Genomic DNA, 14,423 nt, shown 5'->3' with positions numbered 1-14,423 from the left:
TCAGGTATACGAGGCTCGAAAAGTTGATGTATGCCTTCATCATCTCAGCTCGAAAATTCCGACCCTACTTTTAGGCACACATCATAGTGCTTCCGACCAATCAGCCTCTCAAGTTAGTCCTGCATCGGCCAAACACAACTGATCGGATGGCAAAATGGATAATTAAGCTCACTGAGTTCGATATGAAATTTTGATCTCACCTATCTATCAAGACGTAGGTGTTAATGTTGGATTCCGATTACGTAGCAAAAGTTAGTATTGTTTACTAACTCATAGATCATCTATGAGACTATTTAGGAAGCTTCAGTTATATTGATCAGAAAGAAGAATAGGCATTTATAAGAGTTGGGATGTGATATAAATTAATCAAAAATATGAGTCCCATTACAAAGGGATGAGAAAAGGAAGAAAACGCTCTCTCTCTCTCTCTCTCTCTCTCTCTCTCTCTCTCTCTCTCTCTCTCTTTCTTCATTGTCTTTAGAGGATTTTTTTTTATTAGAAAGAAGAGAAGCCATGAGAAGAGAAAAAAGACCTTGGAAGTGAGGTATGGCCTGATATGAAGATGATCGGGATCAATTTAGAGGTGATCGCATCTGATCAACGTCGACCAATTTGAAGATGGTCAGCTCTAATCAGCATCTAACCGTCTGAAAATGATCGAATCCGATTGACATCTGACTGATTTGGAAGCGGCCAGATCTGATCAGCATCGACTGATCTACAGATAGTCAACTTAGATCTGATCAATATTTGATCGATCTAAAGATAGTCATATGTGATTAGCATCGACGATCTATAAATCATCAACTTAGATATAATTGACATCTGACTGATCTAAAAATAGTCAGATCTGATCGACATCAGTTGATCAGCAAACGATCAGATCTGGTTGACATCTAAGCTAATTTGATCTTTAAGAACTTCACAGCATTAGAACAACATGATGCAGTCCTTGTTATTGAATGCTTGCTTCTGTTTATAAATATACTTGATTTTTTCCTCTAACGCTAATCTATTACTGCATATTTCTATTTTGGGTTGGCTTAACTAGAGCTAGATGATGATTACAAGATGGCAACGATAAATCGATGACAATAAAACCTACAAAATAAATATCTGACCGAAATCAACTTCAATAAAAATCCTCCAATGCTCCAGTCTGAAGCAGGTAGAAAAAAATAAATATGTTGGAAGAAAAATGATTGCATTGCTTAAAAATCCCCTGTGAGCCTATATCTATAGATAGAGATTAAAAAATCATGAGGAAAAAGAATCAAACAGCAAGCATTATTTGCTACCTTCTATTTTACCTGAAGATAGAAGAGATATATCTGATATATCTGTTATTTTCTTTCTTATCCACTCATAGTAGATTATCACATGAATTTTGAGATTTCCACTAGTATAAATCAAATACAATATTTTTTCAATAGCTTGGATCACCCTGAGGATTTCCCACTCTGTCATTTTCACCCCATGGTTCTATCCCGCAAACAATACTTAGAAAAGAAAACAAAAATTTTATCCACAAGATACCTATATCCTATAAAATTTGGACCAATCATATCCTTTCCAAACAAGCCCAACAAGGCCTTAAAATCCGGATAAAATTTACTTGAATTATTAAGATTCCTGTTCAGCATAGAAGTTTATTATTTGAATGTTAACTATAAAATTTAGATTTGGATACGTTGCAGATACACCATCCTCGGGGATGGATTTTGATCCCTCCAGATGGACCAGTTTTTCTATCCGCTTCAAATCAATTCGCCGTCCCTAGGGCTGCTCCCAACAAGCCATTAGCTTATTGATATTTCTCAACCATTAATAGAATTAAACTTTTCTAATAATACATCAAGGGGAAGCGTCCCAGCACCATATTTCCACAGTTTCATCTCCTGTCCCAGCAAAGAATGTGCAAGGCCCGTTGCAGAGGCCATAATTTTAACAGCTTGACAATTAATAGAAGTGCAGATTTAAATGACAGAAGCTTACTCATGCCCATACTCAGATGCACTCAAATACTCCCCATACTCTACAAAATATTCAACTAAACGTCTTAAAAAGCTGTCATGACCCACAGTTTCAGCATCACATACAAGACAGCATTGTCTTCGAGCGCGCGTCACAGCCACATTCATTCGCCTACGGTCACTCAAAAAACCCACCTGAATGGCATGTAACCTTGCATCAGATTACACCAGTGCAGTACGATTTCTACACGCTAGTGCAGCATCATTTCTATGCGAAAACTACCAACCAGGTGAAAAACAACAGGCATGGAAATATATGTATTGCAAAAAAATATTTGATTTCCTTCTAGGATTTACCTCCTTTTTTGAATTAGATCGAACCATTGAAATAATAATGGCTTCTTTTTCCCGACCTTGGAATCCATCAACTGTAGAAATTTCTACATCCTTTAGACTGTCCTCTTTGCTTCTCATCATCTTAAGATAGGTTACCTGTACCATGTCAAGCCATCAAGTCACTGGTCAGAAGAAAACAGCCACTTGGAGGGACAACAGTGTGAACATGAAGTATGGAATTCAAGAAAAATTAAGCATATACGTCAACAAAAGGAAAAAAAGTGAAGGAAAAAGAAAGGACCTTACACACACACACACACACAAACAGCCACTGTGATGTTAGGAGGGATATCATAGAAAGATTAGCCACCACCGATAACATCTACCAATCAATACAATGATGTAAATTCAAGATGCATCTAATTTATATCTAACCATAATCATTCCATAAATACTCAACATTACATAAGTTAATTTCTCACAAACAGGTAAGTGGCAAAGGAAATGAATAAAACCTGTGCAGCATAAGGAGTGATAATTCCAATATCAGATGCATTGACTCCGCTCTCAACAAGCCGCTTTGCATGAGTTATGGTAACTGCAGCCTCCCCCTCATTCATAGTGCTATCTTCATCTTTTTTTTCTTCCATGTCACAACTGAACCACAAAGGGATGATTACAAGTAGGAAAACAAACAGGTCAAGAAATAACAACTCCAGACTATGCAAGTTAGATCAGACTACAAGTTTCTAGCAAAACTAGAAAATCATTTGCTAAGCAGATGCAACTTCAAGTGATGTCTGAAGCAAAAAAAAAAAAGAGTTGGGATATATTCCAACAGATATAAATTTCTTCCATTCAGATCCTTGAGTATGCTAGCACTATCATTTTTAAATTCGCCAGGTTATCGTTTTTACTTGTTATGTGCAACTTAACAAGGATTTTGCTATTTAGTTCTCAAAGCACCAGAAACTGTTTGGCCATATTTCCACCTTAAAATAGTTTACTCAGAGTAACTATCTTCTGGTTTCATTTTCAAGTTGGATGAGAAAATTCTGAAGGAAAGCATTTTAAATCTTACGCAAATACAATACGCAATGAAGTATGAACAATGATGCTTATTGAAACCAGTGGATCATATTTTAAAATAAGGACCAAAACTAGTATGTGGCAGTGGGTAAAATAAAGTTGTTAGGTCAGTACTTGCTGCTATAATTTAATTGGCCCTAACCATAACACAGCACAACCAGCCAGGAATTCAGACTGCTTTGACCTGAACCTTCCAGCACATCAGCAAGATTGCAGAAGCCCCGATCAGCCGATCTGGACGGGGGATGGGAGGGTTTGGTGGGAGGGGAAGGAGGGCATAGTACAAAGTACAAAACAAGGACAAAAGGTGGCAAGGCAGCAGGCACCAGTGCTGGGCAGCTGGCCGACAGTGGAGGAGCAATAGAGACAAGATGATGAGCAATGGTACGGTCGGCCTAGGTGATGGTGGGGTTGGGCACAATAGCATCCAGCTGCTGGCTGGGTTTAAGAACTCACGATACAGATAAGCAACGGGGGAGGAGAAACGGAAGGAGAGGAGGAGAGAGGAGATGGAAATAGATGAGAGGGAAAATGGGGAGAGAGAATGGAATGGATAGGGATTCACAACATAGAGAGGTGAGGAGAAGGATTCTGGGATATAGATACAAATTTATTTATATATGTACATACAGATGTACATTCATGAATTGATAAATACATATACATAAACTAGCACAGAGGCATCCACAATGTCTTTGGTTACATCAAAAGAGAAAAAGGAAAAGATCATACACACTAGGTTGGACACAAAAAGAACACAAGAGTGAGATAATCATTTGAAAAATGAATTAATAGAAATAACAAACAAATATGAAATAAAGAAAAATATAAATAGAAATGCAATTAGGCTGTAAGAATTAGAAGAGAGCATAAAACGAGAATATAAAGTTTAAAATTAGGAATAAAAACTAAATAACATAAAAAACAAAGAATATAGTAATTTACTCCCAAGCAAAAAAAAAGAAAACATAGAAATTATGATAACTTAAAATATAAAAAATCATATTTAAAATTAAACATTTCCATGAGTAACATAATGCATCGTGGTCTTTGGTGACTGAGATCTTGGTGAGCTTGGCAAGGGGCTATATTGAGATCAACTGAAACTGAACAAGATAATCTTTTGAACTGAGGTATCATGATATATTGGCCAATATTGTCACAATTGACATATTGGCGTATGGGCCAAGATGGAAATTTGACTTTAATAATCTTTCTTAGTAATATGTATATATATTATGAAATAGTAAATTGAGGTCAATTTAGTGAAAATTTGCAAAGGTAAACTATTTTTAGTTATTAATATGTAATAAGCAAAAATAGTACAAAGTAAATATTTTTCATGATAAGAAAAAGAATAAGATAAAGTAAACTAACTAGACTCCTAGAGTATAACACAATATTATCAAACAAATTCAAGCATTCAAAATTTCAAATCAATCTGTTCATGATTTTAATCACCATTAGCATGACAACATTGGTGATACACAAAAAGAACACTTACCCTGTTGTGTCTATGAGAATAAGGGTGGACTCTGTTGAAGATGACTTCGTCGCATTTTCAAGATCATAAAGCATATGTTGAGCGACACTTGAATGGGCTTCTATCTGTTCAAACAAAATGAGAAAATAAGAACTGTACAAAAACAAATATAGGGAAAGTACATGACCATGTTCATCTCACCTAACAGTCCTAGATACTGAATTTCTTGTCTCATATTTGACAATAGTATCTTCATAAGCCAAAAACATGGAAAATCACCTTGCTATCGTAGAGTTCTTTAGATGACCAGTTCATTATCAGCTCATGCATTCGGTACTGGACAGTAAGCATAGACGTAACTTCCTCTCCATACATGCTTGCCAGACGTTCAAAGAGAGTTTTACCTAATCCCTTCTTCTCTGCTTCAACACTTAGTATGGTTGGAGGAAGCTGGAGGTGGTCTCCCACAAGTACACACCTAGAACCCTGCAACAAAAAAAAAAAAAAAAAAGAGCATTTCTGCAAGAGTAAGATAACGAATCAAGCGTAATACTAATGATACAAAACAGTTGGAACAAATGCAAAGAGCGCCAAACAAGTTAACCCATTCCTAAATGTAGCTGGAAAGAATTAGTAGAAAAATGAATAATCTTGTCTTTGCAGACCTAGCTCATTCAATGTTTTAAACAGTCCTTAGTGGTGCAACCTTTCAAAATGTCTTCCATAGCTAATTAAGTTTGGTGATGTCCTGATATAGCGAATGAAGGCATTGCATATCCAAATTTTTCTTTCATTTTTTTCTTTTTTATTTAAAGAACTAAGACAGGTGGAAGACTACCTGAATACTGGAGAGAGCACAGGGTCTAACCTAGCTCTCGTGTTGATACAAAAGATTTTACCAGCTCAGCCAGTTGGCATCCTCAACTACTTTTCTATTCAAATTAATATTTCTGCAAGAAACAGAATCTAATATAAAATTGATGGTCAAGTTTTATAAAAGAAAAGTGAGTGATCAGCCACAAGTTCTATGACCCATCATAAAAGAGTACAGCATGTAAGCAAAAGTAGAAGTGCACGAAACATTTAGACGCAATACAGCACGTCTAAGTTAATTTGGAGGACAGATATTGATGTAAAGAAGACCTTACTACCCTATTTTGAGTTGTATTAAACACCAAGCTAAACCATGCCTCATTAGTTATAGGGAAGGTTAGATCTTGGAACCAAGGTTTTATGCCCCAATACGATTTTGTGGGGGTGGGGAGGGGGTGGAGAGGAAGAAATAGAAAAGAAAGGAAGATGAAGAAAAGAAGAAAGTGAAAAGAAAGAAGAAGAAGAAAAAGAAAGAAAGAAAGGGAGAAGAAAAAGAAAGGAAGAAAGGAAAGAGAAAAAAAAAAGGAAAACAGAAAGAAAGGAAGGGAAATGAAAAAGAAAGAACAAGGAAGAAAAGTAGGAAAAAAGAAACCAAAAAACGAAGGAAAAAAAAAGAACAAAAGAAATAAAAAAAGGAAGAAAAAAAGAGAGATGAAGGATATCTACTGAGACACATGTTCGGGACCGCTAGACAGGATAGAACAGCGGGGCGTTCCATTCCATGGAGATATCAGGATACCTCCATCCCACGCAATTCAAAACCTTGCTTGGAACATCTAGTTTCTATCTCAATTAGCCTAGGTTCTAAAACATCCAAACAAAGAAAACATGACAATACTGAATGAAACCAATCCACCACTCGAGTAGCTGATATGGAATGCTTTTTAACCCAAGATTCACTAAATTGAAACCGGACCCCATGCTGAACTGAAACCGGACCCCGTGCCAGCCAGCTCGCAGTATGGTTCGATGCACCCCCATACCAGACCATAGTAGACCCAAACTAACACGGCAAAAAAAACGGAGGAGAGGGAGAACCGGGGAGGAAGAGAGAGAAGGGGAGGGAAGAAAGGAGTGCGAGAGTAAATGGCCATCGAAAGGCCCCAGACAATCGTGGTATGCGGGATAGGTTGAACTGGAAAGAGAAAAAGACGGGGGGAGGGAGAGGGGAGAAGGAAAGGAAGAGCCCTTCACCAATCATCTACATTAACAGATTAAAGAATCGATCCATACTTTACCACATCTTCTCGATGTACTCTATCAGCAAGTTTCAACAGAAAACAAGAATTCATATCTTTATACAATGGGTCTCTTCCATCCACATAAATGAATATCTACTCAAACAATATTTCTTTTTTGACGTTGATCAACAAGAGATGATACATAGCAGATCCAGCTCGTGTCCACCATCTCTACAATATAATACTGCCTCCAGAAATCAAAAATTTTCTGAAATGTCCTTTGCTTTATTATGCTCTGAATATAAAAGAAGCTCGATGTTTCAAAAGAAAAACAGTCATCTAACTTGAGAGATGCATATTGCCAACTTTGCAGGCCCATTCCCCTCATTAACAGGTACGCACTAAGACCAGCTTCAATTATTTTCTTCAGTTCCTAAATCTCATACCAAATTGTCAGACCTTTTATCATATAATTCCATCCAACACCAATCAAGAAAGAAAGCTTTCCCATTCGACAACCATGAGAAACAATCTTCACAGCAAGAGACAGGAATACGTAGTGGAATTTTCCCCAGCGAAAAAAAAGTGAACATATCATGTCTCAGTAATACAGACAACGGAAAGAAACTGGGGTTCAATAAATGACACCACTAAACATAGATGAATTGATACAACCGAACAAGAAGAGATAACAGACCTTCAGCAAAGCTATCCAGCATGCTACCTCTAGTGCCTGAGCAGCCTCATCAATTATAACCAAATCAAATGCACTGCCCTCTAGTTTGCAAGAAAATGCACCAGTCAAAGTTGTCAACACAACATCTGCATTTTTTATAACATCTGTGACTGCACGCTGTTGTCTCTTCCTCTCTTCTCTGGCAAGGGTCCTAAGTTCTTTCCTGATATCCCTTTTTGTGTTCTTATCTTTGGCTTTCAGAAGCTTGCCATTCAAGACCTGGGAAAGGAAGCCAGAAGCCTATTAAAAGAGGAACAGGACAAGGAGCCTATGAAGAACAATCTGTAATCTCTATATATAGAAAAGTAAATTTCAGCCCTGTTGGTAGAGCAAAGAAGGGAATAAATCATCTTACAAGATGCAGAATAAAATGAAGTTGTGAAAGTTACCTTCATTTCCTTGCGAATGTCATTTGCCAAGGTACTATTATCACCTCGTAAAACCTATTCATGGTAATATAAAAAGAAAGTAAGAATGTAATTGCATTTCATCCAAACAGATCGGGATACAAGTTGATAGCTGTAAACTAATTTCTCATGCACATTGTTAAAATGTGTGGTGCATATAAAACCATGATATAAACAAGGTTAATAAGATTCTTTTAAGTAGAAGGATAATGTTATTTGCTTGCAACTAAATAATTACTTATCTTTGTGTACACATCATTAAGAAGCACTCGTATAAACTTCCTCCCAAGAAAATACAAACTTTGGGGAGGCAATATGGAATTCAGTACCTGTGCATCAAGCGCACTCTCCAACACCTGTGGTAGTAAGCGTGCAGGATGCCCCAATCTCACCAACTTCACTCTAAGAAAAAAGAGCAATTACAACATCAAGCAATTTAACTCTGTACTTAATATTTGAATCAAAACAAAATTGCAGGAAAAAAATCAAAAATACAATCGTCATAACTATAAACAAAGAGAAAAAGGAAAAATCATGCACCTAATTCTTGCATGACATGGTCAGCTTTGTGAATTAAAGTCTTACCATTCATCAAAATGTGACTTACAAAATTGTTTTGGAAAGAAAAGTGTTGACCCAAGGATTGATTTTGATAAATACAAAACATATGAGCATGATACTAATGATTGTGTATTCTTTGAGTAGTTAATTTGTTTTATAGAGAGCATAATGAGCTTGAATGTTTAAAGAAGCATGGAAAAGCTTAGAATAACAAATCCTAAAGTTGGAAAAGTATTTGAAATGTTTGGAGAAGCATTTAAAGTATTTTAAAAGTCTTTATAGTGGAAGAGTCAACATCAAGTTAACTACGAGTCGACACTACCAGAAAAACAAAAAGTTGATTTTTCAGCACTGACCTTGAGTCGACTCCTACTTATCTCAAGTCGACTCAGTCTACACAAGTCAACTCCTATATAATCCGAGTCAACTCGACTACGATAACGGCCTAATAGCTAGTTTTCTAAAAGCTTCCAACGAACAAATTTGACTTCCAACAGTTAGTTTGACCCCTCCAACAACCAGTACACTTCCTCCAACCAAATTTAAGTGTGTTTAGGACATAAAATCAAATTGGAGAAGGAATCTAACAAGGAAGAAAAGAGAAAATTCAAGTTCATGATGAAAACATCGAATATTCTTGAGCAAGTCAAAGAGAAAGATTAAATACAATTAATTGAGTGAGGTTCCAAGAGAACATCCATAGCAATCATTGAAAAGCCTCACATTCATTGAAGAAAAGAGGTCAAAGCTTCAACGAGCATTCATTATCGACTTCAACCAAGCTTCAACGAGTTTTATTTTCTTATTTTCTTACTCATTTTTTTCCAACTTCTACTGTATATTTGTTTCTTTGCAAGTTTCTTGGAATAGAAACTTATGGGATAGGAATGTCCAATCCAATTACAGTCCAAGCTCGTAATTGGACATTGTACCAAGTCTAAAGGTGACTTAGTTGGAAATGTTTCAGTTGATTTTCTATACAAAATAAACTGGATTGATTGTGAGCCTACTAAAATAATTGATTGGATTTAGATTGTGAGTCCAAAAAACAATCTTATAACAATCAAGAAGATTATAATAGAATTCTCAAGTAAAAAACTTGAAGAGTGAACATAGGTGCTCGATTTGGCACCAAACCACTATCAATTATTGTGTTTGTCAAGCTTGTTCTTGTTTTTATGTTGTACCTTCATTTATCATTTATTTTGTTGTGCATATTTATTGCTTCCACTATATATTTAGTGGAATTCTCAAGTAAAAAACTTATAATAATCAAGAAGATTATAATGGAATTCTCAAGTAAAAAACTTGAAGAGTGAACGTAGATTTTTGATTTGGCACCAAACCACTATCAATTATTGTGTTTGTCATGCTTGTTCTAGTTTTTATATTGTATCTTGATTTATCATTTATCTTGTTGTGCATATTTATTGCTTCCACTATATATTTAGTTTACTTTAATTGATCACATACTTGTTTCAAGATTGTAGAAGTTTTTGGAAGACCCAATTCTCCCCCCTCTTGGATTGTTATATTTGGGCAACAATTGTATCAAAGCAGGCACTCTTTTATCTTTTGTAGACTTAACCATCTAAAGCTCAAGATCAATGACAACCCTTGAATAATGGCAACCCTTGAAATGTCTTTTGATGAAGGCACTCCCTTGTAAGACCACCTCTTTTTGCTAGATTTGATTATATTTATTGGAAGACTAGAATGAAGATTTTTATTCAAACACCACATTATAATTTATGAATATAATAGTTCATAACACACATCCACTAAAATTATTGGAATTCAAATTTCTAAACATGAAAATAAATGGAATAATAAAAAAAAATTAGGTCAATTGAATACAAATCCAATGAATACATTTTATTATGCTCTTGATGAAAATCAGTTTAATAGAATATGTACATCTTCTTGTACTAAAAAAATTTGGGATACATTGGAAACAATTTATGAAGGCACTAATAAAATGAAAGAATAAAAAATTAGTATGCTAGCACATGAATCTGAAATGTTTAAAATGGAATCCATTGAATTTATTTCTGATATATTTTCAAGATTTACAAATATTATTCATAATTTAAATTCATTGAAAAAAATATTATACTAATACTGATCTTGTAAGAAAGATTCTTAGATCTTTTCTTAGATCTTGGGAAGCACAAGTGATAGCTATTCAAGAGGCAAAGGATCTAAGTTAGCTATCCTTAAAAGAGCTCTTGGATTCTCTTATAACTTATGAGCAGACCATGATGAATCAAGAAAAAAAGGACAACAATAAGAGAAAGAAAACATTAACATTCAAGTTCCCAAATCAGGAAGATAACATAAAAATTAAAGAATCCGATGACGAATATGAAGATTTATCATTAATCATCAAAAACTTTCTAAAGATAAAGAAGCAAGAAAGAAGAAACAAAGCTCCAGCTAACGAAAAGCCAAGCAAGAAAAAGAAGGCAACTTGGAGCGACAACAAAGATTTAAGCACTAAAAAAGATAAACAAGTTGTGCTTTACGGTACAAGATGATGAGGTATGTCTTGAACACCAATCTGAATTTACTTTTAAAGAATTATAAGATGCATTTTATAAATTGATAAATGATTTGAAAAATCTAGGACATAAGAATAAAGAGCTTAAAAGAGAAAATCAAATTTTTACTAAAAAAATTAAGATTTTGAAACAAAAAAATAATTTGACAAAAGAAAATATTAAGCTAAAAAAGAAAGTTAATAAACTAAAATCTATAGTTGATAAATTTACTTTGAGTTAAAAAAACTACAAATGATTTTGAATGATCAAAGAGATTTTCAATAAAGCTAGACTTTGATTTAATCCTTTAAAAAAAAAGATATTTCTAAAAAATGTGTCAAAACTACTTCTAAAAGTTCTTCAATAACTTGTTTCAAATGCAATGGATTAGGCCATAAAGCTTATGATTGTAATATCAAAAAAATAAGTCATATAATAATTAAAAAGATTTGAATTTCAAAAGAAACAATATCTACTACCTCAAAGGATCCAAGAAAGCTTAGATATCAAAATTAAAAAATATAATTGTTTTGCAGGTGTGCCTAGCATCCCATGCATCAAAGAGGGGATGGTACTTCGACAATGGATGCTTGAGGCATATAATGGGAGATAAAAATCTCAATTCATCACTCTTGAAGCTAAAGATGGAGAGATAGTAACATTTGGTAATAATGGTAAAGGAAAAATCAATAGTACTAATAATATTAGCATCACCTCTTCTACATTGACTAAAAATATTATGCTCATAGATAGTTTGACATACAATTCAACCTAAACTGAAACAAAATGAACTCTTAAAAATGAATCAATTTATAAATTAGTTAAAACTAAAAGTACTCAATGTTCTTTCTTACATATTGCAATGGATTGATTTTGATAAATCACTTTGTGATACTTTATATACTCTTTGTACTCAATTTGATACACATAATACTATGATATTTGCTGAAACTTATCAATGTTGCCTTTACATTGGGTTTCAACCAAGGTTTTACGTCCCGACCGGATGGAGGCGTCCTGGCCGTCCCGTTCCTATGAAAAAATGGGACCCAGACAGGGTCAAAACTCCGAAACCCATCCATGCAAGGAGAAGAAAGAGGAAAGGAAGATGAAGAAAGGAAAAAAGTAAAAAGAAAGAAGAAGAAAAAGAAAAGAAAACAGAAAGAAAGGAAAGAGAGAATGAGAAAAAGGAAAAAAAAGAAGGGAAAGGATAAGAAAATGAAACAAAAAGAAAAGGAAAGAAAGGAAAATGGAAAAAAAAAAGAAAAATGAAAGAAGAATGGGAGAGAAAAGAAGGATACCTACGGGGATGCATGATCGGGACAGCTGTCGGGATAGAACGGGATATCAGGACGTCCCGTTCCATGAAAATACTGAGACACCTCCATCCCACGAGATTTAAAACCTTGGTTTCAACTTTATTTTTAAAAAATTATCATATTTTTTGAAACAAATATACTTTTAAACTATGAAATATGTATTTCTATGTTTTGCTACTTTAATACATCATGACTCAATTTGCAATAAAAAATGAGATAATAATAATGACAAAGAATAAAAAAATATATAAGTGGAACATATAAAGGGGCTATTAATTGTAAAGATAAAGAGAGTTATTGAAAGTTTTATTGATGTGGAGTATCGGAACAAAAAAAATTCTTAGTGATGTATTGCAAAAATACCAAATTAAAAGAGTCAAGATCACATAACTCATTAGTATTAAACTACCAACTATATCTATTTGAAGTTATGATGTATAATTAAAACTTTCTTATCTCAAGTCATATCCAAAATTTAAATTTGAAATTTGCTTTGATATGCTTGTTAAAACTTGAAGCTTGCTATTTATTTAATACATTATGTATTTCAATGCTTGCCAATAGTTGCTATGATTTTTGCCTTGATCATATTACCAATCAAATTACAACTCTTATATCTGATGTTTTTAGCACCAATTCAATTTATTTGGAATAATTGTAATTTAAAGAAAAGGGAAGAGAGGGTTAGTTAAGTATATCTATAATGGCTGATCATATTTGTCGAAGATATAACTTTTTGATACAAGCATGATCAAGTGTATTTACAAGAAATTTACAGAGAAATATTTATAAATATCTTTTTACAAGAAATATTTATAGGGAGAGGGTGAGGGATAAAAAGATTGACAAGGGAAGAGACAGGGAGATTGAGAGAGAGAGAGAGAGAGAGAGAACGAGAGCTTTTGCCATTAGATTTGCCACCGTAGGCAATGATCTACAAGATGGGGAGCTTATCCATGAAGGTGATAGCAAACGCCTAGAGGCAGTTGTAAGCCTCAAATCGGGACTCAAAATCGGGAGCCATTGTGATGGCAGTGGAGGAATCCATCAAGTTGTGTAGAAGTCCCTTCCCACTCCGCCTCAAATCGGAACTCAAACTCGGGAGCCATTGTGGTGGCAGTGGAGGAATCCATCAAGTTGTGCAGAAGTGCTCTTCTAGGGGCGGAGTGGGTCTTAGGGTTTGGAGTCCTCACAAGGGTGGAAGTCGCTCTGATGGAGAGAGAGGGAGAGAGAGAGCTGAAGCATCAAAATCCATGCCAAGGGGGGAGATGGAAGGGGAAGGTTATTATTATTTAATAATAACTTATACCACTGAACCAACCAACTCGATGAACCATTCCAACTTAGTATCAATTTGGTTCAACAATCCATGGTTCAAACTTCAAAGGCTACTAATAGGTTTCTTTGCGGATTGTTAATGTATAAAATTTAAGAATAATGCAAATTAGAGATAGATGAAGAGGAGAAAAACTAAAGAGAAGAGGATTAAGAGAGAGGTAAGATAAAATATACTGAGAAAGAAAAGAAGAGGGCCAAACCTTGGGCAAAGGGGTAGTCCTATATCTTCATAAAAGTATCAATGTGCAACCATCCAGTAGGCCACTTCCTAGACTCTTTATAGACTTAATATATCCTTAAAACTTCCTACTTTTGAGTCAATTAGGACACTTACAGGTATAGAAACAAACCTCCAAAAATCTGCTAATCAACTAACCAAGTTGACCACTATTAGGACTCTTAACTAAGCCCGGCACTGCAGCAATCATTGTTCATGCTACGGTACCTTGTGAACAGTAACATCTAACTAACTTGAAAACAATATACTAAAGAAAATAAATAAAAGGCCAATTAATTAGTGACAAATTTGGGCCATTGAATGAAAGACCAGCTGTGCCTTGCTTGATTGAAGTTCCTTGAAGCAGGTG

The 14,423-nt window shown here is 34.8% G+C and overlaps 1 protein-coding gene across 6 annotated transcripts in view; it reads right to left on the bottom strand.

Annotated features, from left to right (window-relative positions):
• Positions 1-1,850: 1,850 nt before the first annotated feature.
• The window catches only part of LOC105034182 (uncharacterized), a 107,715-nt gene continuing 95,142 nt past the window's right edge, over positions 1,851-14,423 (bottom strand). For 5 of the 6 annotated variants that reach the window (XM_073251733.1, XM_073251736.1, XM_073251734.1 and 2 more), the window contains 9 exons: positions 8,408-8,480; positions 8,061-8,114; positions 7,633-7,890; positions 5,161-5,367; positions 4,903-5,006; positions 2,825-2,966; positions 2,611-2,691; positions 2,331-2,465; positions 1,851-2,168 (listed from right to left, as the gene is read on the bottom strand). In XM_073251733.1, the coding sequence (XP_073107834.1) occupies positions 1,992-2,168; positions 2,331-2,465; positions 2,611-2,691; positions 2,825-2,966; positions 4,903-5,006; positions 5,161-5,367; positions 7,633-7,890; positions 8,061-8,114; positions 8,408-8,480 (1,231 nt within the window). In that variant the 3' untranslated portion in view covers positions 1,851-1,991. The remainder of the gene's footprint in view (positions 2,169-2,330; positions 2,466-2,610; positions 2,692-2,824; positions 2,967-4,902; positions 5,007-5,160; positions 5,368-7,632; positions 7,891-8,060; positions 8,115-8,407; positions 8,481-14,423) is intronic. The other variant, XM_010909233.4, reaches the window with a different exon arrangement.

The sequence above is a fragment of the Elaeis guineensis genome, chromosome 2, assembly GCF_000442705.2.
Source record: "Elaeis guineensis isolate ETL-2024a chromosome 2, EG11, whole genome shotgun sequence".
Classification (NCBI taxonomy): Eukaryota; Viridiplantae; Streptophyta; class Magnoliopsida; order Arecales; family Arecaceae; genus Elaeis; species Elaeis guineensis.
The sequence above is the reverse complement of the archived record's forward strand: the minus strand, read 5'-3'. Positions and strand labels throughout refer to the sequence as shown.